The following is a 24422-nucleotide window of genomic DNA, read 5'->3' as shown; positions in this document are numbered from 1 at the left end:
TAATAATTAATAAAATACAATTTTGTGTACCTTGATTAGGACGGCGATGTTATAGAGCTGGCTCAAGTGTGTGATATTCGATACGGCGGTACGCCGAAAGATCCAAAGCTTTGTAATAAATTAAGTAAACACGGAACCACTGAACAATTAAACGATAAAAGTTTAACGATATGCTCAGGTCTTGATTATACAAATATCGTGTATCAGCATATTGTTTTAGAAAGTCCAGATCAGGCTAAAGTAATGTTTTCTTCATAAATAAATTTTAAAACTTGATCAATATTGATATTAATTTAATTTTTCAGCAATGGCAAGCAGGTTTGAGAGCAATCACGCACAATACCAAAGCGAGTAATGTTTGTCCAACAATTCAATTAATGAAACAGTAATTCCATTGATCTGAAACAAAAAATAATATTTATTATTTAAATTAATGTGTGTTTTATTGATTAATTGGCAAATATTATTCCAGTTGGATGAGATTGTGCTTCACAGTTGATCCTAAAGGAAAAGTACCCGTTAAAGTTATCGCAAAGACATTTGCTTCAGGCAAAACGGAAAAACTCGTTTATCAATCACTTGCCGAAATGGGATTACCCAATGGAAAAGTATATTAAATACAATTTATTTATTTTAATTAAATAAATATCTGATATATTTATTTAATCGGTATTTAGAATGATAAAATGGAAAAGGAAGCGTTTACTTTAGAGAAGTTTACAAAACTGTATCATAATCTTTGCCCAAGAAACGATATTGAAGAGTTATTTGGATCAATGTAAGTCTGATTGTTGTTTATCATCATCATCATACTCCTTAATAATAATAATAATAATAATAATAATAATAATAATAATAAAAATAAAAATTTAAGATGAAAATGTATGTGAAACCAATTTATTCGTGATGTGATTGGTTGAATATATCATAAGCATGAAAATATATGCAAACCCTATATAGTCAAGGCGCGCGCTTGCGCGCACAAATTTAAATTCTAGTCAACTCTTATAATTTAAATGAAAAATATGATAATATATCTTGTAAGCAAACTATATTCGTAACGTAATTGGTCAAATATATCAAAGCATAAAAATATATCCAAATTTTAAATTCATGCGCGCGCAAATTTGAATTCTAGTATCATTAAGAAGAAATTACAAATAATTATAAAATGAATTTTTATGGTTAAATTGGAAAAATGTTATTTTTTAAAACTGGCAAACAGTCCCCTGTCATGTTATATGGCAAAAGATACATAAATATCGAAAAAAACAAAAATTTAATCGGCTGTGTATTTATTATCATTAAGCTGATAGTTTTGTAGTCTTTGTTAATTTTTTTTCTAATAAAATCAAAAATGATTTGATCGGACAATTTAAAACGTACAGATTTAAAATGTCCTTACAGAGAATCACCGGTATATTATTCAGTTCAAGTCAATTTTTCATGTCATAACATAATTATTTAAAAAGTACCCAAACTATGTAAAGTATCATAAATATAAAAAAATCATTGAGTAAAAATTTTCTTATTTATAATCCGTAATTTTTTGGCAGTCTTTACGTGGCTGCAAGTTGCTAGTATACGTTTGTTTGATTGAATATAAACATATGTTGATATTTAATATTGAAAATAAATTTTCAGAACAAAAGGACGCGCTGATACAATAAGTTTGTCACAATTTGTCCAGTTTATGAATGAAAAACAGCGTGATCCGACGTTAAATGAAATTTTGTACCCACTTTACAGCGAAGCTCGTTGCACTGAAATAATAAACGACTATGAATTGGATGCAACAAATAAAGCAGCCAGTAAAAAGCATTAATTAACTAAATAGATCTAGATAATATAACGTTAATACTGAGTATTTAAATAATAATAATAATAATAATATTTTTACACTAGAAAAGCTATCAAAGGACGGTTTCGTGCGCTATCTAATGAGCGACGAGAACGCTCCGGTATTTTTAGATAAACTGGAAGAGTGGATGGACATGGATCAGCCTCTATCCCATTACTATATTAATTCCAGCCATAATACTTATCTCAGTGGTCGTCAAATCGGTGGTAAAAGTACTGTCGAGATGTACCGACAAGTTCTTCTAGCTGGATGCAGGTAATTTCTTCGGTATATCCATCTAATTATCATAATCATCATTTTAATAATATCCTTATATCCTGGGATATGTTACCAGATGTGTCGAGTTAGATTGCTGGGACGGCAAAGGTGAAGATGAAGAGCCCATTATAACTCACGGAAAGGCTATGTGCACAGATATTCTCTTCAAAGATGTTATTGTCGCTCTTCGTGACTGTGCATTTGTAACCAGTGAATATCCAGTGATTTTGAGTTTTGAAAATCACTGCTGCCTGAAACAACAATATAAATTAGCTAAATACTGCGATGACATTTTGGGAGATTTATTACTTAAAGAATCGCTTAAAGATTATCCAGTAAAAAAATTTTTTTATACTTACAAATGGTTGTTGAGGTTTAATTTACTTTTTTTATTATCTTTTAGTTTTCTAATTAATTATATTAAAATTAGCAGATATCTAAAAATTTTTTTTAATTTTTATAACAAATCAATTATTTAAAAAAAAAAAATTTTTTTTTTTAATTGTTGACAAATTATTATCAAAGAAATGTAATGAAAAAATTAAAAATATCATTAGTGGAAATTTTTAGAAGCTTTTTTTTTTTTTTTTTTTTTTTTTTTAATTTTTTTTTATTTTATTTTATTTTATTTTATTTTAATCGACTTGCTGTAAAAATTAAAAAAATTGAGAGTTATCTGTTAATTAATTTCAATTTATATTTATATATACCAACAAAAGAATTGAAATTATTGAAAAAAATTTGAATTTTATATTTTTTAATTATTTTCAATAAATATTATTCAACAGGGAACTTGAGTTTAATAAAAAGTAACAAAAATTAAAGTTGTAATTTGTTTCAGTTAGAATCAGGGCATCCATTGCCGCCACCTAGTCAATTAAAACGAAAAATTTTAATAAAAAACAAGCGATTAAAGCCAGAAGTTGAAAAAGTTGAGTTGGAATTATTTTTATCCGGTAATTATGAAGCAAAAGATGAGACAGTTGAGGATCCAAATGCGCCGGCTGTTGAAGCACCAAAGGAACCAGAACCTGCTGCACCAGCGCCTGGCGAAGGAGGTGCTCCTGGTGAAGGTGGCGAAGGGGGCGACCAAGTCGCCGTAGCTTACACTGGAAGCTCTATGGCTTGTCACCCGTGGTTGTCTTCAATGATAAATTACGCACAGCCAATAAAATTCCAAGGCTTCGACAAAGCTGAACGTAAATGATCTGCCAATAATAAATAAATTATTGTAAATAATTAAGATATCCGCGGGTAATAAGGCTTAAGTGATAGAAATGCTATTTAAAATAACCTCTTCCGCTGCAAGACTTCTCTATAATAGTAGAAGCGTCTAGCATAGAAATGTCGCTACAAGTTTATAGAGTCCCGATACACAACGTTCCGAAGTCTTTTATATTTTATCATCCTAAATATGCTAAAGTAACGCAGAATAATTCCTAAAAAACGATTTGAGTAAATGGTAAACATTTTTTATAATTTTATAATATATAATTAGCGACCCGGTCCGCTTCGCTGAGCCTCAGTCAAAATGACTAAAGTTTTTGTTATAATTTTTTATATTATTATAATGATCAATTAATTTTTAATAAGTTCGAACAATAAGTTCAATGCAATCCCCCTATGGAGCGAGCTATCGTAATAATTCGTTCATAGATTATTTATATATCTCTTACGGAAGATTTCTACCAATATTTGGGAGCTACAGGAGCTCTATAGTTTACAAACGGGAATTATTTATTGTTAATGCCCCTCCCCCCGCAATCCCCTTTGAGGGAGGATTTTTTTTTTAATTTGTTTTACATACAAACCTTCTCCTAAAAATTCTAAAAACAACAAAAAAAATTTAGCTTAATCGGTCGAGACGTTCTCAACTAATTTTCGTGAACATACATGCGGAATTTTATTTTTATTTATATAGATAGATAGATAGCTAATGTATTAATTTAAAAATTAATGATACATTGCAATATTTTGGATTTTTTTCAAAATTTCCCTTAGTTAAGCTTTATTATCCGCCGGTACCTTAGTCAATTAATTAATAAATTAATAAATTATTCTAGTAGATGATAATTATTTCAGAGAAGAACATCCATCACAACATGTCGTCGTTCTCAGAGACAGCAGCGCTGAATTATCTGAAAACGTCCGCAGTTGAGTTTGTTAATTACAATAAACGCCAGATGAGTAGGATTTACCCAAAAGGAACTAGAGCTGACTCATCAAACTACATGCCTCAAGTCTTTTGGAATGCCGGCTGTCAGATGGTCGCGTTGAATTTTCAAACTCCCGACTTACCCATGCAGCTCAATCAAGGAAAATTTGAATTTAATAACACAACGGGGTACTTGTTGAAGCCAGAATTCATGAGACGCTCTGACAAGAGCTTTGATCCATTTGCGGAGGGTGTCGATGGTGTGATTGCCATTTCATGCTCTGTTAGAGTAATTAATTCTAAAAAATTTTTATACTGTGTTAATTTTAATTTTAATTTTATTTTATGGACACTTTTTAATACTTACTTTCTATTTAAGGTCATTGCTGGTCAATTTTTGTCTGACAAAAAAGTAGGAACATATGTTGAAGTTGATATGTACGGGTTGCCTGCTGATACTATTAAGAAGGAATTTAGAACACGCATGGTACCAGCTAATGGATTAAATCCAGTATATAATGAAGAGCCATTTGCATTTCGTAAAGTTGTATTACCTGATTTGGCTGTTTTGAGATTTGGTATTACATAACATTTAATTTTTTTTTTAATGAAAATTAATTCAGTAGATATTTTCTAAATTTTTACAAGTTTTTTTTTTTTTTTATAAGAAAATTATGAATAAAAAAATTGAGATGAAGAAATTAAAAAAAATTAAGAATTCAATTTTTTTTTTAAATAATATTTTCGAACAAATTTGTTTTAAAAAAAAAAAAAAAAAAAAATTTTTTATTTATTTTTAATTTTTTTTTTTTTTTTTTTTTTTTTTTTTTTTTTTTTTTTTTTAATTTTATCGATGAAAATAATTAATGAAAATTAAATTAGCCAAAATCTAAAAATTTTTATAATTTACATACAAAAAAATCAAAAGAAAAAATTTTTCATGTCGAAGATTTGAAAAATTATGTGAAATTTTTTTAAAAAATATTTTTTGGTAATTGTTTACAAGTGGGGTCAATCCCATTTTGGGCCATAACTAGGTGAAAAATTAATATTTTGAATTTTTTTTTATTCTGCTAATTTTTACGGAAATTTTTAAAAAATATCGTAAAAGGAAAAACTAAAAATTTTGATAGTTTTTTTGTCTTTAAAAGTTGGAAAAAATTTTGGCTCATATTTTTGGATATAAATTTCTATTTTATATTTTTAAAAAAATTTGTATGTCATAATTTTCTGAGAAATTTATAAATTTTTTAGAAAATTTGTTAAAATTGTGATAATCAACTTTTTTTTTTTTTTTTTAATTGTTCTTTTTTTAAAAAAAAAAAAAAAAAACATATCATTCAAATCAAATAGAAATTTTGTTCAAAAAAAAAGAAAATTAAAATGATTGACCTTACTTGTAAATATTTACCTATTTTTTTTTACTTATAATTTAATAGATGAATAAAATAAAATATTGTTTGCTTATAATTATGAGACAAATTGAGAGACTTTAGATAATTTTTAGAAATTTTTTAACTAATAAATTATAGCAAAAAAAATTAATTTAAAAAAATTTATCTATAGAGGCTCTAAAAAATTCCAAGTGCAATTTTTTACAAATAATTTTTTAGACCTAGTTTATTAAAAAAAAAAAAAAAAAAAAAAAAAAAAAAAAAAAAAAAAAAAAAAAGTGTCAGCTAATTTCAATGTCATAAATAATCTTAGGTGTTTATGATGAGAGTGGAAAATTATTGGGACAAAGAATATTACCTTTGGATGGTCTGCAAGCGGGTTATCGTCACATATCATTGAAAACAGAAGCGAATTTCCCTATGGCGCTTCCAATGTTGTTCTGTTGCATTGAGATATCTATTTACGTCCCCGACGGGTTTGGAGGTACGGATACTGTAAAAAATTCTAATCTTGCATGATAAAATTAACTTGAAGAATTTAATAGACTTCATGGCGATGTTATCGGACCCTGGTGCATTTGGAAAGGCCGCGGAGAAGCAGGCGGAGAATATGAAAGCGATGGGAATTGAGCAGACTGAAGAAAAAAAACCTAAAAAAGAAGAAGGTCCCAAGTGGGGTCAGTAGAGCATTAAATTTGAACAATTGATCAATTGATTAGTTAATAACTTTATTATTGATTAATTATTTAAAATACTTACAGAGGAATTTAAACCAGATCCGCTGACAATAGATTTACTGCGCAAAGACAAATCATACAAAGCTGGAAAGAAACAGAACAAAGAGCTTGATACTCTGAGGAAAAAGCACATGAAAGAGAGACAGACGATGCAGAAAAATCATTGCGCTGCTATTGATAAATTGATAAAAGGCAAAGAGTAAGTATCGTATGATTTATCGAAAGATTTATTTATTTTAAATTTGGTTTACAGCAAAGCAGCTGTGATGAGTGATGACAATGTAAAGAAATTAGTCAAAGAGCAGACAGCTCAGTGGTCGGTGATGATGGAAAAGCAGCGCAAGGAGGAGTGGGAGCTACACAAAGTTCACGTTCAAGCTGGGAAAGATGAATTTAAAAGAGTTATGGAAGTTGTACAAACACAGCAAGTTAAACAGCTTCAAATAAAGCAGGACAAGTATATAATTTATTTGCTTAGAAGTTGCGTAATTAAATAAAATGAATCGTGATTATGATGAATTGTATGTAATGATTGTTCGAGTATTTTAAGTTTAAGAATTTTTTTTTTTTTTTTTATTATTTAAGATAACTACATTTTTATTAGGTTGACTCAAAAAAATCGAATATTTTTTTTTTTTTTTTTTTTTTTTTTTTCTTTAATTAATTATTATTTAGAGTCAATTTTAACTGCTGCGGTCATATCGCCGACTTTAAATGTTGGGAGTGGGAGGTTGGGATCTTTTTGGTTTGTGAAAATCTTGACCTACGCAGCAATTAAAAAAAAATTATGTTCTCTACACGGAAAAAACAAGATGACACTGGATATAATCCCAGATTATACTCATTGCAATCTGGATTATACTAGCTACTATCTGAAATTTTTTTTTTCACCCAATATAATCTAGGATGATATCCAGTGTCATCTTGTTCTTTCCGTGTACATTAACTAAATAAAAAAAAAAAAAAAAAATGCATGGAATTTTAATTTGTATATTAAAAGGTCGCTCGAAAAAATCTAAAATAATGCACTAATAAATTAAAAAAAAATTATGACTGACTTTCAAAATTTTAAATTTGAATTGAAACTTTCAGAAACTTTTTTTTTAGTCTATAAAATTATACCGTAACAAGAAAAAAAAAAATTAAAAAAAAAAAAAAAAAAAAAAAAAAAAAAAAAAAAAAAAAGTTAGATTTTTGAAGTTTAAAAAAATTTTGAGCGACCTCTTAAAAATTTTTTTTTTGAGCTGTCCTTTGGAGCGGGCTCTTAAAACATCAAACTAACATTTTTTCACTCAAGACTAAAAAAAAAAAAAAAATAGTCGGTTTTTTTCTGCCACCCTAATGTTTATAATTTAATGATATTTTTTAGGGACACCAAAGAATTAAATGCAAATCAAGCAAAAGTGTCGGCAGAAACTTCCAAAGAAGTTATGAATGACAAAGCATTGAAAACTAAGGGAGATAAAGAGCGACGTCTTCGTGAGAAGAAACAAAATAATATAAAAAAATTTACTGAAGAAAGAAAAACACTGGGCATTAAACAGGGCCGTGAATCTGAGAAGTTAAAAGTAAATCATGAGAAAGCTCTTGCTGATGTTGATAAAACCGTCGAATTGGTAATAAAAAATAATTAAAGAGGATTTAATATAGTAATTATTGAAATAGTACTAAATAAAATAAATTCCAGACGCTGGAGCGGTATAAATTAGATGCAATGGAGTATGACATATCATCAAAGACAGAGTTCTACGTATAATTAAGCGTGATTAAAAGTACTCGTATAAGTTTATCTATGTTAATAAATGATTCATTCACTCGATATATAAATATACTCTATCGATTGTATTGAATAACTCATAACTCATAAGAATAAAATTTAAATATAAAATAAAGCAAACGTAGACAATACTTCCTTATTGTATTGAGCGTCGTCCGTATCACTCGATTTTTCTCGAGCTAATTAACAACAACAGTTGATACAAATTAATAATAGTAATGCAATGTAATGATATTAAACATTACACATTACAGTGGTATAAACTACTTGGCGATTTAATGGGCCGGTGCGTGCTTATAACTTGTTAATTTTATTTGATTTAAATATTTTTTCTTTTTTAAACACTCCGATGACTCACGAGCGCGTCGTATCGTCGAATATACCTTCGGCAGCAACTCTAAAAACTCATCCTCCGAGATCTTCATTCTCAGTATCGCGCGCGTAACCCACCATCGCGGATCGGCATATCCAACCAATAATTATCGCGACAAACACGTGCTCTCTCTCTCTCCTTATTTTATCTCAAATTATTTTTATCACCATTTTTAAATACGGATTATCTACAATCTGTAATAATAATAAATAATTAATAAAATTTATTTAGACCGACAAATACTTTTATAACCCAGTGTTCTCGATTTAATAATTGAGGGAATCACCTCAACTATTTTCGATGGGGTCCGAATTAATTTCATCAGTTCAGTGTCACTCTTTATACATGCAAAAAAAAAATATCTATACATCCTCATATATTTATGCTTTAAATTTTTAATTTATCTGATAAATAAATTTAAAAATTGTTGCGTAGTGCAGATAAATAAAATTAAATTTTATCTATACATTGCAGTATAGAATAATAATCTATTTTTACTACCGACATTACGTTTGACTTGTGAGAATATACAATACATATATTACGTACACAATTAGATTTAGATTTAGAGTGAAGATTATTACCAAGCATGTTTACTGATACCTTAGAAAAATTTCTCACTGTTATACCAGATACTTTTTTTTTTTTAAATAAAACTCTGTTTATTATTGTTGATGTTTTTGTTGTTGCTGGTGTTGTAAATTATTGTTAAATGTCCTGAATTCTATGTGACAATGGGGTTGTGTGAAAAGACAGCATTTTTAAGGCTGCTGCCCACTTCCGGTTGGCACATGCTCTGGACATGGAATGCATCCAACGGAACGACGATACGTATGACAACCAGTGCTTCTTCAAAGTACGATTGTATCGTCGAATTAGTTGATCTTGCAGTGGTTACTTTGTCGCTTCTCGCAGCGATTTCTTTGATTGCCAAGTACAAATTTACAGATCACAGAGTGTAAGTTCTTCTTTTAGTTTATTATTTTTACCTTTACTCATATGCACACCGGGATTCCCGTGTTGACTCAGTAGATTATATGTCATCATACTTGTTACCTTTCACCTGCGGATTCTTGGTCGAGATAACTTGATGGATAGTTTGATGTTAAAAAAAAAATAAACAACATTTCTTCACACTTTCATTTTCTTTTTTAAATTTTTTTATTTTGTTTTCTATCTTTCATTGCCCTGTAGTTGAAAAATGCCCTCTATTTTTTTTTTTTTTTTGGTATAATTTAAATGATTCTAAAATAAAACATTTTTTATAAGAAATTTTTTTATAATTTTATCGCAATAAAATTATTAATGAAAATAATTTAATAAAAAAATTCCACATCTAAAAATAGAAAAAAAAATTTTTTAAGTATTTTTATTACTGTACTTAATTTGCTAGAAGAACTTTAAAAATTTTAATTTGTCAGCTAAAATTATCAATGAAAATTAAGTAAGCCGACATTTAAAAATTTTTATAATTTTTTTTTTTTTCATTGAAAAAATTATTACGAAAAAATAAAAAAAAATTTTTGTTTGTAAAAAACTTGGATAATTATTAACAAGTGGGGACGCATCCCATTTTTGGCGATATTTAGGTGATAAATTAATAATTAAAAATTTTTTTTTATTCTACTTGTTTTTACGGCGTATTTATGATAAAAAATGTCGTGAAAGGAAAAACTAAAATTTATCATCCCAGATTATACTGAGTAAAAAAAAAATTTCAGATAGTAGCTAGTATAATCCAGATATCACCCAGTATAATATGGATTATACTAGCTACTATCTGAAATTTTTTTTCACCACAAATATCACTGAGTATAATCTGGGATAATATCCAGTGTCATCTTATTCTTTCCGTCTATGTTTTTGGATAAAATTTCTATTTTATTTTTTTTTTTTATGTTTTTGATATATATTTTTTTGAAAATTACATAAAATAACGAACAATTAAAAAAAAATTTTAATATCACAATTTTCTAAAAATTTGTTAAAATTGTGATAGTCAACTTTTTCTTTTAAACTGTTCATTTTTTTATGTATTTAAAAAAAAAAAAAAAAAATATATATATATATATATATATATATATATATATATATATATATATATATATATATATATATATATCAATAAAATCAAATAGAAATTTTATTTTAAAAAAATGAAAAATAAAATATTTGACCTCACTTGTGAATATTTATTAAAAAAAAATTTGTTGAAGAATTTTGTCTTCATTTGAGTAGAAAAATTCTTAAACCAAAAAATTTGGTCAAATAATTTTTAGTCTTGATTCAAAACAATGAAACTCTAAAATGATTTTTAGTAGAAAATTTTTAAAAACATTTTTAATATTGTAATTAATTTTTTATAAGAATTAAAATAATTTACAGTTGTCAGCTAACTTCAGTATCATTATAATTTTGCTAATATTGTAAAAAAAATAATACTTACATACTTTTTATATTAAAAATTAAAAAAAATGAAATAAATAAATAAATTTTAAGAAGATATCATGATTAAAAATGATGAACTTGTTCGTAGAAATGAGTTGAAAAGGCCAGAAGAGCGGGACTATCAAATAATGTATCGCTGAAAGAATAACTTTCTGAGATTATTTAAAAATGTATAAATTTAAATAAGTTGGCATGCGAAGCGATAAAATAAATAATGTCTACATACTGTACTAATTTGAATATTATTAAGCCTCGCACGAGAGCGCAACTACTGAGAGTGGTATTGTATGAAAGTGAAATGATATTCCAACAGGTGCAGCAGCTTACTTCCTTGGCACAATCTACGCAGTGTTCTGAGTTTACTTTTGATAATTGTGGTTGTTCTTGAGTTCTGTGAAGCCGTTATCGATCAAGTACCGCTCTGCCAGGGCATTTTTCTGGTGACTGTTGTCGCCTGCTGGATTCTACACCGGCAAACTGAGATAAGGGATGGCCTTGGTCTAGCTGTCACCGGGGGAATTTTTATAACCATCGCCGTCGCGAGACTCTGGAGACTGGTACATTTAACAAGGTATATATATATATATATATATATATATATATATATATATATATATATATATATATAAACATATTAAAATATATATATACACGGGATATATTTATACTCAGGTTAAGCTTCATCGCTGAAGAAATTTTAACTGGAATGAAAATTTAATTAATCGTTAGAAAACTTATAAACAAATAAGATGTTAATAGCTAATATTATATGAAGATTCCAAGAAATTGTAATAAAAATTGCAGAAGTCTGCTAACGGATTTGTTTTTAGTAACTTACCTATTTAAAATACACACTACTCGCCAGTTTTTATTCACTACTATTTATGAATGGGTTATTTACATTGAAAAACTCTCGCACGTTTGCTTTTTTCATTGCCGTAAAAAATAATATGTTTATTTAAACAAATTATATCTCATTATAAGTTGTTGTAAATATGCGCATACATGTTTAGTTATTTCTTCTTTGCTAATAATTTATTTATTTTTAATTTTCAAATATTCAGATGCCTGCTGATTTTATTACCATAAAAAAATAGTTGGTTTTTTTAAATAAACTGAATGTTAATTTAAGAAAAAAAAAAAAAAAAAAAAAAAAAAAAAAGTGGTTATGTAAATCAATTACATATTATTAAAGAAGAAATGATTCAACCATAAATGTCTTACCAATATATACCTAGCCTAGTCTACTTTATTGATTAACTTATTAGTTTAAAATATCTTTTCAATATCTGGAGAGCCAAAAAGGCGCATTAAAAAAATTTTTTTCCTCCAATTAATCTAAAAATATTTATAACATTCAGATCTGTAAGGAAAGTCAATAAAAAAAAATTTTTTATACTCTTTTTTGGCTATGTAGAGTAGTTAAAATGTATACTTTTAGGAGATAACCACCTGGCTATCTCCTTGGCACTAAACTCTATAAATAAATAAATAAAATACATACCCCCACATAACATTATTGAAATTTCATCAAATTTTTTAATTGTTTGCTTATCTGATCTTGTAAAAATTAATCTTAAAAAATTTTGATAAATATTCAGGAACAGGTTATTACTTGTTGAAATAAAATAATATAAATACTTGCAAACTTGTTGAAAACAATTGATGGTAATAATTGTAATAAAAGTAATAACTACGACATTTTTTTTTTTTTTTCATTTGAGTATACTGTAATTTCAAAAGTCTTCATAACTCTGAGAAAATCTTATGATTTATTCTCACCTGTTTTATGGATTTTAAAATAAAAATCTTGGTAAGTCTTATAAAACTCTTTATAGGATAGAAGTACCATTTTTGGGCACCTTAGCATCGTTTTTGGACAGTTAACATTTAAATTAATTTATAAAAAATTATAATATTATAATAACGATTTTTTAGTTAAGTATTAAAAAATTTATATTAAAATAAATTGAGTTTGTAATAGTTTATTTGAACAATAAATGGCCACAAACAATATTTCTACCCTAACTCTTTTAGAATGTCTGAAATTTAAGAGTATAGGGTAAAAGACCCCATTACTGACACTTTCTTTGATTCTGGTACTTATTCACACTGAAAAAAAAAAAAAAAAAAAAAAAAATCTTGACTGGAGTGTAAATTTTTTTGGCTCGAGAAAATATCAAGGAAGATTGAAAATTTCTTTAATAAAGTCAAAGTTTCTGAAGACAAGATAAATTTTTTGAGCCAAAAAAATTTCTTCTTGCTCCAAAATAATTTTTTTTTCCTTAAAATTTTTTTGGCGCAAGAAATTTTTTTTTTTTTTTTTTTTTTTTTTTTTTTTTGTGCAATTAATGAAATCATTAATTTCAATAATGAATATCTTATTTCTAATTCTTAAGACCTTTAGATCAAAAAAATTTTTGATTTTTATTCCAAAAAGTAGAAAAATTTTTTCATTGAAAAAAAAAAAAGTGCCACTAATGGGGTCTTTTTGAAAATTTTGAAGAGTTACCAAGACTTGTTCAGACTGTTTTTACTTTAAAAGAAAAAAAAAAAAAAAAAAAAAAAAAAAAAAAAAAGGCTTTTTAAAAGTCTTTTTCCTCCCTTACAAAGACTTCATCAGAATAATTCAGGAAAATATTTCCACCAGGGCACTCATCAGCAATTCTAAAATGATTAATGGTAACATTAATAGTTATTATGATTATACAGGATGATAATTCTCAAGTATTTTAATTTTAGCAACGACTTGACTATCAACCATGTTCGTATGATCAGTACCATTGGAACAAGTTCGCTGTGCGGTCTACTAGCCTGTGTTGATTCCTGGTCTCTTTATCTCATCGTAAGTCATTGGTAAAAATAAAATCCAACTAAAATAATCCCTACCGATTGAAGCTTTAGTGCTTCGTTGGACTCTCTAGTCTAATAAACCTATAAAACACAAACATAAATATAAAACTAAACTAAAGATTAAATTTATTGTGGTTAATTTAAATAATTTACATGATGTACCTTTTTAGGTCAAGAAAAGTAAACATTATGATGTACGAGGACCCGGAAATACTCATCGGGTGTCTTACAAACACTCTTACGCAGTTCTCCTCAGTAAATTGACATTTCACTGGATTGTGGGTCTTCTCTCACGTGGCTACCGCGCCCCTCTTGATCTCAACGATCTTGGAGACTTGCCTGAGCAGGAGACCACAGTCATTCAGTTCGATAAATTTCGACGAATTTACGAAGCTCAAAAGGTAAAAATTTTTTGGGCATAATTTAAAATAAAAAAATTAAGTATTTGTTTCACCTGATAAATTTTTAAAAGAATAAAAATTAATTTAACAGATATAGTTTATCATTGTTTAAATTTTCATGAAAAATAAATCCTGACAAAAAAAAAAAAAAAAAAAAAAAAAAAAATGATGAAACTAAAATCAGCCGAGAGCGAAAAATTTTTATTTATTTATTTATTTTTTTTTTTTTTTTTTATTAATTAAACTAGCAATAAAAAAATATTTTAAAAAAATTGCACATATAGTTTTTAAAATTTTTTCTTTTAATTTTTTTGTAATTATTTTATAAATAAACAAAAAATTCTGAGAATTGTCAACTACCTGCTAATTTTATTTTTATAAAAAATTGACATTTAGAAATTTTAATAAATTAAAAATGCAATTAAAAAAAAAAAAATAATTTTTGTAAAAAATTTGTTTATAAAATAAAATTAAAAAATGAAAATCTTCAATATAATTTTTAAAGAACGAAAGATCTAAACCTTCACTCTGGAGATGCTACTGGAGACGCGTCTGGGTTTCGTTCTGCATTGGAGGACTCCTCAAGTTATTAGGCGACGCTTCTACTCTCGTTGGGCCCGTAGCAATTTCAAAAATAATTGACTACGTTGAAGTTCTCCAGAACTCAACAAAAAAAAAATCGTTCTCCACCTACGCGGGTGGTAACTACATTACAATGGAACAACTGATGGACAATGGCTACTTTTTGGGTATTGTTATATTTATGGCAGCTATTTTGCAAAGTACCCTTAGCCAGGCCTCGACGCATTTTGTTAATGTCGAAGGCATTCGTCTAAGAACGGCTCTTCAGGTTTAACTTTTTTTTTTCTAAATAAATAAATAAATAAATAAATAAATAAATAAATAATTTTTTATATTTTATATTGATAATTTATACATTGTTAATAAATATTTGTAGGCTTTAATCTACCATAAATCACTGCGATTATACTCCTGGGGGTTTTTGGAAGAAGAAATTGTAAAGACGGGTGATAATGACAAAGATAATAATCTACGTAGCGGTGCAGACATCGGAACTCTGACGAATTTAATGGCCGAGGATGCTTACAATGTCATGAGTTTTTTTTGGATCGGCCATTACGTCTGGGCAATTCCGTTAAAAGTAATAAACAAACTATCATAACCATTTATTTTTTTTTATAGTTATTGCACAGCTCGAACGCAGTATCAAGATTAGATTCTAGTGCAAAATGTCTTTTCGTTAGTATAATTTAAACCCATAAATCTAGATTTACAGATGTTACCAACCACCTAATGTCGAGAGCATATTTATTTTAAAAAAAGTTCTGTAAACAAGTCAACAACGATTTTAAATAATGCAACATTATATTTTAAGAGTTAAAGTTTGTTTTATGGTCCTTTTAAAAGCTTTAAAAGTATGTGCTGAGGTTATTTGATTTGAAACTTAACTCTAGTTCTAAAATCTTCAGCTGTCAATTCAAAAAGGATTTTTTTTTTTTATAAATCTTATTAAAAAAAAGATTAGTAATTATTATTTTTAGAATTTATTCTTTCTGATAAAAATAAACATTTATCGCTATTTTTTTTTTTTTTTTTTTTTTGGGGGGGGGGATTTAATTGATAAGTATTTAGATTCATTTATTTTATCACGATATTTTGCTGAATATTATGTTATGTTTTCACGGAAAAACAAGATTACACTGGATAACATTCCAGATTATACTCAGTGACATCTGTAGTGGAAAAAATTTCAGATAGTAACTAGTATGATTCATAAATTCATAAATTTTAAAGATTTTACTGAGTATAATTCAAGATTATACTGAGTATAATCTCGGATTATATCCAGTTAAATCTTACGTGATATAATCTGAGATTTTACTGGGGGAAATGGAAGATTGCAATGATTATAATCCAGATATCACTCATTACAATTATAGTCATAATTGATAGCTAAATTTTAACTTGAATCAAGTAAATTGTTTTGAAGAATATTAGCTTCTTGATTTGAGTAGAAAAATTTTTAAACTAAGGAATTTTTTTTGATTCAAGTTAATTTTTTTTTTTTTTTCAGTGTAATTATTCAAATTATTCAATGTAATATTTTCTGTTTCTAGATTGGCGTAATAATTTTTTTACTGTACATAAAATTGGGGATAAGTGCAATCGTCGGAGCCGTTTGCTGCATTTTAATAGTAACGCCGATGCAGTTACTTCTGGGGAAGAAAATGTCGCGGAATTTGAAATCGATAGCAGTAAAGTTTTACGATTTATATAACAGATTATTAATAAATATAGGTAATTACTAAAAATAATGTGTAATTCAGGAAAAAAGTGACGCAAGACTGAAACTGTTGAACGAAGTACTTCAAGGCATAAGACTGGTCAAGCTGCGTGCGTGGGAAGTTGTTTTTGAGAAAAAAATATCAACAAGTCGTGATGAAGAATTGACTTTACTTGACAAGGACTCGATTTACTGGGGATTTATAAGTACTTTGCATTAATTTACACTGAAGCCCAGTTAAAAAATAACAATTATTAATATCAATTCATAAATTTGTTTTTTTATTTATCAGCTTTTCTTACACACGCCTCGTCAGTATTGATGACTCTGTTCACCTTCGGCGTGTACTTCTGGCTGGAAGAGACTCATTTGGATGCGGGGAACGTATTTGCGAGTTTAGCTCTCTTCTCCCAGCTCACCGTCCCACTATTCATCTTTCCCGTTATCGTTCCGATTATTTTAAACGCCATAGTAAATATTAAATATTCAAAACACCTTTACAGCCTCTACTCTGCCAACAATTATTTCTCAACTCATTAAATATGTATTTTAAAGATCTCTACAAAGCGACTTGAGGACTTTTTATCCCTGCCAGAAGTCGCTGATGTCGTACCCAACACTCGAGAAAATTATCTCGAGAATAATGACCACCGGACGTCCATGGTTACTGTCAGCAGTGTAAGTGATTGACAGTCAAACAATTATCAAATTCTTACACAATAAGAAATTTTTAGTAGTAGGATTTTTATTTTTTTTATTTATTTATTTATTTATTTTTTTTTTTTATTAATTTAATAATTTGAATTATATCCAGTAGAATCTTGAATTATATAATTTTTTCAAAAATTGTGATATTCAACTTTTTTCTTTTTCAATTTATAATTTTTTTTTTTTAACTTATTAAATTTGTGATCATTAATTTTTTTTTTTAAATTGTTCATTTTTTTTTTTTTATGTATTTTTATTACTACTCAACCAATCTTGATGAAATTTTAGACAGATCTCCGAGATACAATTTACAAGGACTTGGACGAAAGATTTTTTTTTTTTCAAAGCTATCATTTGTTAAAAATAAATATTTTCACAATTTCTTCGATTAATTACAAGATAATACTTTATATTATCAAATTAAAAAAAAAATTTTTTGTAACAACAGGTTATGGGCCCAGTCATTGTGTTTAAAATCACAAAAAATTTAATCCCTGAACTTTCAATTTTTAAATAAGTCCATGCTTAATTTCATTGAACCTAAAAACATAAACTTCTTCCAGGACGAAGAAAAAACTATCCAAAGTATCGCAACATTTGGAACCCTAGGAAACATAACAGAAGACGACGAAGATCGTCAAGCTTTCCAAGTACTGAGCACATACGAGGCGAGTTCTTCCGACACCGTGTTCGAAAAAGACCCGGAGCCTTCTATGAAACCCGCAGTGCTGTATATAAAAGGCGTGTTCTCCCTAGGAGAAGACACCCACCTGCAAGTCGACGACCTGGTGATCCCCAGAGAAAAACTAACTCTGATCGTCGGAAAAACGGGGAGTGGAAAAACTTCACTGATCTCCGCGATGCTGGGAGAGATTCCTCAACTACGAGGACAAATATCTTGGAGCAGAGACACACATCTAGCCTACGTTCCTCAACGTCCTTGGCTATTGAACACCAGTCTCCGAGAGAACATTGTTTTCGGGTCAATGTATAGTCGCACTCGGTACCGAAATGTCCTGAAAGCCTGCGCTCTGCAGCCTGACGTGGAAATTCTTCCCGGAAAAGACATGACCCAAATTGGAGAAAAAGGAATTAATTTGAGCGGTGGACAAAAGCAGCGAATTGCAATAGCTCGGGCGATTTACAGCGACGCGGACACTGTAATCTTCGACGACCCTCTGTCTGCGTTAGACCAGCAAGTGGGTCAGCATATCTTCGACCAGGTGATCCAAAAACTTCTCCTGAGGAAAGGCAGAACGGTGATTATGGTAACGCATCGCCTGGAATTGCTCCGTGCAGCGCATCACGTCGTTTCGATGGAGAATTGCCAGGTGAGAGCGATGGGTACAATGTCCAGCATCGAGCTGACGGACCCCCAGCTGGTGGAAGAGTGGCGGGAGGCCGCTCGCAGGCGCTTGGACATCTCAGTCCAGGATCAAACAGTTCCCAAGACTGCGAAAGATCGGTGGTCCCTTGTCAGACTCGTTTCTCGCATCGCTGGGATTTCAGTAAAACACCGGCACGCGAGCGACGGCTCCTGGATCACTGACCAGGACGCTTACGTGTCTCCGCCGGCCTTTGTGCCGCTGAGACTCCGTAAATCGATGATGCTCGGGTCCAGGTACTTGGCTCATGATCTGACAGACCTCCCGGTCGCCGACGAGTGGGGAGTCGTTCGAAAAAGGATCAGGAAACACCGTATGGCCAGCAGAGCAACCAGTCTTCAGCCTGCCAAGCATCCGCCTCCGGTTTTAAGGCAAAGTTCAACGCCCACCATGCTGGAAACTCATCATATTATTCCACGTAAGAGGCATCACACTGTTGACAGCGGACAGAACAGCGTTCTTAGGCAGTTCTTTTCAGGAAGGATTTTAGCCCCTGATGAGGTTAATAAAGACCGCAAATGCTTGAAAAGGCTCATGTCTACTTCTTCTAGTAAAATTAATCCGGAATGGGAGCATTACACTGAGAACAAGGTTTGATTTTTTTTTTTTTTTTTTTTTTTTTTTTTTTAATTCAAAAAGCTCTAAAATGTAATTTGTTAAATTTGGAAGAATTTGAATTTGAAATTAGCGCGCTGATTGATAAGTTAACTTGATTCAAGAAAAAAATCTACAAGCAAGAACACTAATTTTAAGAAAATTAGTTTAGTTAATTTATAATTATGCCAAAGCCAAAAAAATACGTAAATATTTACAAGTAGAGTCAATAATTTTAATTTTCATTTTTTTGAACGAAATTTCTATTTGATTTCTATTTGATATATATATATATATATATATATATATATATATATATATATATATATATATATATATATATATATATATATATACATAAAAAAATGAACAATTTAAAAAAAAATTTTATCGCAATTTTAACAAATTTTCTGAAAAATTTATAAATTTCTTCAAAAATTGTGATATTCAAGTTTTTTCAAAAATATTTAAAAAAAAAAAAAAAAAAAAATAGAAATTTTTTCTAAAAACATGAGAGCCAACATTTTTTCCAACTTTTGAAGACAAAAAAAACTATTGAAATTTTCAGTTTTTCTTGATTTTTTAAAATTTTCCGAACTGCGAAATAAATTGAAAAAATTATTAAAAGGCGACTGAAAAAGTATTAAAATTTATAATTCACAAATTATATTTATTAATTTATTAGAGTTGATTTGTTTTTTTTAATTAAAGTAAAATTGCAAGTGTCAATAACTGAGTCTTTTACCTTATTCATTTGTTTGGAAACAATTTTTTTATTTATTAAATATAAATAAATGTTTTTTTAACAATTAACAAATCGTTTATTAAACACGTTCCATTTAATTGTTAATAAATATTTATTGAATTCTTTTACACAAAAAAAATCACTCATTTACAATTGATGAGGTTTATTATATATTAAAAAATTCTTCTATCAGTGCAGCTTTTATTATTAGACCCAAGATTGACATCTAATTGAAATTAAAAGACATTTGATCATTTTATTAATAAATAAATTGTACCAAAAAAATTTAGAAAAAAATTCTACTTGTAAGAATGTAAAAAAAAAAATTATGGATGTAAATTTTTTTCAATATTTTTTTTAGCAGTAGTATTTGGTAGTAGGTGTCTGCTTTCATTCGTTTTTTTTTTTTTTTTTTTTTTTTTTTTTTAAATTTTATTATCTCTCATAAAAATTTTTTAAGATATCTTTCTAAAAAAAAATTCTATACTTATCATGAAACAACAAATTTAAGTACCTAACACAATCAAGTAATAAAATTTGTGTAAAAAGGAATTTTACAACTTGTCTAAAAAGAATTTTGTCTTTTCCCCTTCCATTTACTGATAATTTTAAAAAATTTTTTCTAATCATATCAATATTTACAGTCTATTCGACGGCTTTTGTCTGAAGGGGAATCAGGAATTACCGAGAATCTGGAAGAAGAAAAATGTACAGAATGCCAAGAACTTCCCGAGGTTACAGGAATTGAGGAAGACGGTGGTTTAGTGACTACTAAAGTTTGGTTGAATTATCTAAAAGCCGGAGGCATAACTCCAGGCCTTACTTATCTTGCAGCAGCGCTGGGATGTCAGGTTCGTAAATTTTAATAATGTATTAATAAATTTTCATTATTATTACTATTGATAATTTAATTTTTCCAGGCTTTAAGAGTCTACACGGATCTCTGGCTGAGCGAATGGACGGCTTTGGGAAAAAATCCTCCCAAGTCTGAAATCACTATGAGCACGCATCAGCAAACGGTTTTCTACTTTCAGATGTACATAATCCTGTCAGTGAGTTCAATTATTCTAGCGGCGCTTAATAGCGCGGCCGGGCAATGGGCAGGAACACGCGCCAGAGAAAAGTTGCATCGCAAAGCGATCGCGACTGTACTTCGCGCCCCGATGATTTTTTTCGAGCACACTCCGATCGGCAGAATTCTAAATCGCTTCAGCGCTGATGTCGGAGTAATTGATAAAAAAATCTCAACTTCATTCCAGAGGCTCACGTCCTTCGCTTTACTCTGCGGATCTGCAATAATAGTAAACATCGCGATATCACCGTGGTTTTTATTAGCCGCAGTACCAACCTGTCTAGCGTATTTTTTCCTTCAGAGATTTTATCGCGTAAGTGCTCGTGAACTTCAGCGACTTGAGGGAGGGTAAATATTTTTATTTACTGTAATTAGTTACTGGTCATTATCATGTTGATGATGATGATAATCATCATCATCATCATTAAATTATTTATTTATTCAAACGCCAATCGGCTTTATAAATTAGGTTTACATCAAATAAATTTAATTTTAGGCAAAAAATGAAAATAAAAAAAAAAATTTTTTTGAAAAAAAAAAAAATTTTTTAAAAAAAAAAAAATGAAAAAAAAAAAAAAAAAAAAAAAAAAAAAAAAAAAAGTATTAAAATTTCGTTAGAATTTAATTAAAATTAAATTAATTTGATTTAGGGTAAACACTCCAATAAATGGACGGTTAAGGGTTAACATGGTTTTAACAATTTTTTTTTTAATAGAAAAAATGAAATATTTTATTCAAGCTTATTACTTTCTTGAAAATATATGTTTAATAAGGAATTACTGAAATTTTGAAAAAAAAAAAAATATTAAAAACTCTGCTAATGCAACGTCATTTCTGGCGAGCCCTCGGAAAAAGATCAGTAGAACTCCTAACAGGATCATTTAAAGTGAAAAAAAAAAAAAAAAAAAAATTTGTGCTATAGTTAAGACTTCAAACTAGGTCTTGAACGGAAGAAAAAAAAATGAAAATTGGATTTTTGGTAGAGATTTTTTTTTTTTTTACAAAAAAATTGAAAATTTCGCGGAATTTTTTTTTTTTTTTTAACAAGTAATTGAAAGAAAAAAAAATTTTTTGATCCAAGAAAATTATAAGGAAAATCGAAGTTATTATGGAGCAAGAAAAAATTTTCTTAGCTTAAAAAAAATTAACTTCGTTCAAGAAATTTTAATTTTATTCAAAAAATTTTTGAACATAAAGAAATTTATTAACAATAATTTATTAATAATAATTCTCTATTATGAAATAAATGAAATTGTTTTAAATTTTCTAGCACCCGGGGACCAGTCGCTGCGCATTTTTCAGAAACACTAACAGGTCTGCCAATTTTAAGAGCTTCTAAACAGCAAGATAGATTTATGGACGATATGATTGAGTGCTTGGACGCAAACACAAACGCCTTTTTGATTTTAAACACCAGCAGTCGTTGGCTGGGCATCGCTTTGGTATTTTTATTTTGTAACTTTTTATTTAAATAACGGGTTTATATTATTTTATGTTTGTTCTAGGATTACTTAGGCGCTGTTGTAGTTATTGCGTCAATATTTGCAGCTTTACTTTCCGCGGAGTTGTATCCCGAGCGTGTAACACCGGCATTAGTTGGCCTGGCAATAAATTACACGTTTTTGGTTCCTATTTATCTGAACTGGGTTGTTAAATTTATTTCGGAGATTGAAATGTACATGGGAAGTGTAGCGAGAATCAGCGCTTACATCAAGACTGGTCGCGAAAATTATCGCGAGAATGGTAATTATTTTTTTAGCTCGGTTATTTAATTTTAAATAAAGATTGAAAGATTGCTTGTTCATTTTAATTAAAATTATTGTTATTTTACATGATCCTTAAATATTTTCTATCCATGCATTGCATTGCATTTTTTAAAATTAAATAAAAAAATGAACAATTTAAAAAAAAAAATTAATCATTATAAATTTTAGAAATTTTCAAAAAAATTTATAAAAAAGACCTAACAGTATACCACAGAAAAAAAAATACATTAAGAAGATATATAATTTTCAATAGATGAGAAAAAGAATATTTCACACGTGGTATTAATTAATTTATTAAACTGGCATTGAAATAAATTACGTAAATAATAAATATAAATAGAAAAAAATCATAATTACATAAGAGTTTTCATTAACTTGTTTGTTTAATTTAAACCAGGTAGCTGTTTGCAATGCTGTTTCCTTTATAATAAATAATATTTTAATATTTATTTAAAAATGTCAAGTCTTGTTAAAATAAAATTTATCAACAGGATACGTAGCAGAAGAAAGTTGGCCAGAAAAAGGTGAAATAATATTCGAGAACGTTTCACTGCGTTACCATCCAGATTGCGACGCAGTTGTAAATAATCTGAATCTCCGAATTCCCGCTGGACAAAAATTGGGAATTTGTGGCCGAACTGCCAGCGGAAAATCATCGACTGTAATGGCACTTTTCCAATTATTGGAAGTATCTCGAGGACGAATTATCATCGACGGTATAGATATCAAGCGCGTGTCATTGGCAAGTCTCAGATCAAGGCTGTCGGCTATTCCGCAAGACGTTATTATGTTCAGCGGAACAGTTCGAGAAAATTTAGATCCTCTTTCTGAGCACGATGACGAGCAACTCTGGATTGCGTTGGAACTCGCACAAATGAAGGATGTAATTGCTTCGCACCCAGAGGGTCTAAGTGAGTATTTTATTTTAATTTAAATAAATAAATAAATTTTTTTTTTTTTTTGCTTTTATATATTTCAATTAAAATAAAGATCTGGAAGTACGTGAAGGCGGTGAGAATTTTTCATCAGGACAATTACAATTACTAAGCATGGCACGAGCTACTTTGCGTGATTCAGCGATAGTGGTACTTGACGAAACCACAAGTGCTCTCGATTCGTCAACAGAAAAAAATTTATTACAAGCTGTCTCTAAAACGTTTAAGGACAAGACTGTCATAACAATTGCGGTTTGTATCACAATCACTGCCGAGTAATCGTTAGTAATCTCAACGCACCACAGATATATTTGCATATTTTTTTTTTTTTTTCTTTTTTGTTTAAATAAGATAACGAGATAACTTGCGACCTCGAGTATTATTAGATCAAATCGTATGATTTTTAAGGAGCTACAATTTATTTTTTATATTATTACAGCACAGGGTAACGTCTCTGCTGTATTGCGACCGAGTCATCGTGTTCCACGAGGGAAAAATTGTCGAAGAGGGCTCGCCGAAGGAACTGTTTCATCGGTCTACCGGATTTTTTGCCGAAATGTTAAGGACTTTCGAATTGACTGAGCTAAATGACTGATTTTTTTTTTTTTTTTTTTTTTTTTTTTTTTTTTTTAGGAGAAATTTTATTTAAAATTAA

At 28.8% G+C, this 24422-nt stretch overlaps 2 protein-coding genes and 3 long non-coding RNA genes across 6 annotated transcripts in view; 2 read left to right on the top strand and 3 right to left on the bottom strand.

The window, feature by feature from the left end:
• Positions 1–766, bottom strand: part of LOC141528099 (uncharacterized) — a 1473-nt gene extending 707 nt beyond the window's left edge. Inside the window, exons 1-2 of one of the 2 annotated variants that reach the window (XR_012479323.1) lie at positions 707–766; positions 31–399 (exon numbers count right to left, since the gene is read on the bottom strand). This is a non-coding gene — a long non-coding RNA (uncharacterized LOC141528099). Of the gene's footprint in view, positions 1–30; positions 400–516; positions 614–706 lie in introns of those variants that run through there. The other variant, XR_012479315.1, reaches the window with a different exon arrangement.
• The window catches only part of LOC141527876 (1-phosphatidylinositol 4,5-bisphosphate phosphodiesterase), an 8468-nt gene extending 235 nt beyond the window's left edge, over positions 1–8233 (top strand). Inside the window, exons 2-17 of the mRNA XM_074243641.1 lie at positions 40–240; positions 306–385; positions 473–608; positions 678–778; positions 1645–1811; positions 1906–2116; positions 2196–2454; positions 2961–3318; positions 4202–4563; positions 4654–4852; positions 5982–6152; positions 6214–6345; positions 6430–6604; positions 6659–6862; positions 7775–8021; positions 8093–8233. Of these exons, the coding sequence (XP_074099742.1) occupies positions 40–240; positions 306–385; positions 473–608; positions 678–778; positions 1645–1811; positions 1906–2116; positions 2196–2454; positions 2961–3318; positions 4202–4563; positions 4654–4852; positions 5982–6152; positions 6214–6345; positions 6430–6604; positions 6659–6862; positions 7775–8021; positions 8093–8161 (3072 nt within the window). The 3' untranslated portion in view covers positions 8162–8233. The remainder of the gene's footprint in view (positions 1–39; positions 241–305; positions 386–472; positions 609–677; positions 779–1644; positions 1812–1905; positions 2117–2195; positions 2455–2960; positions 3319–4201; positions 4564–4653; positions 4853–5981; positions 6153–6213; positions 6346–6429; positions 6605–6658; positions 6863–7774; positions 8022–8092) is intronic.
• LOC141528033 (uncharacterized) overlaps positions 1–11346 on the bottom strand; it is a 13636-nt gene extending 2290 nt beyond the window's left edge. The window contains exons 1-2 of the long non-coding RNA XR_012479285.1: positions 11230–11346; positions 11002–11139 (exon numbers count right to left, since the gene is read on the bottom strand). This is a non-coding gene — a long non-coding RNA (uncharacterized LOC141528033). The remainder of the gene's footprint in view (positions 1–11001; positions 11140–11229) is intronic.
• On the bottom strand, positions 3177–6565 carry LOC141527948 (uncharacterized). The gene is made up of 6 exons (XR_012479272.1): positions 6428–6565; positions 6027–6318; positions 4642–4837; positions 4318–4573; positions 3414–4257; positions 3177–3327 (listed from the first exon to the last, which is right to left on the bottom strand). It is a non-coding gene; the product is annotated as an uncharacterized LOC141527948 (long non-coding RNA).
• On the top strand, positions 9286–24422 carry Sur (Sulfonylurea receptor). Its single transcript, XM_074240174.1, has 18 exons — positions 9286–9513; positions 11317–11574; positions 13746–13848; positions 14027–14257; positions 14763–15107; positions 15216–15419; positions 16396–16533; positions 16606–16768; positions 16855–17033; positions 17118–17240; positions 17834–19246; positions 20639–20845; positions 20915–21414; positions 22337–22508; positions 22572–22809; positions 23324–23743; positions 23823–24019; positions 24207–24422. The coding sequence occupies exons 1-18, from the start codon at positions 9290–9292 to the stop codon at positions 24360–24362; spliced, it is 5271 nt and encodes a 1756-aa protein (XP_074096275.1). The 5' UTR covers positions 9286–9289; the 3' UTR covers positions 24363–24422.

This window comes from Cotesia typhae, unplaced genomic scaffold (genome assembly GCF_013202065.1).
Source record: "Cotesia typhae breed Kobodo isofemale line unplaced genomic scaffold, CoteBio_Ctyphae contig_10, whole genome shotgun sequence".
NCBI lineage: Eukaryota > Metazoa > Arthropoda > Insecta > Hymenoptera > Braconidae > Cotesia > Cotesia typhae.
This window is presented reverse-complemented; position numbering and strand designations above follow the sequence as displayed.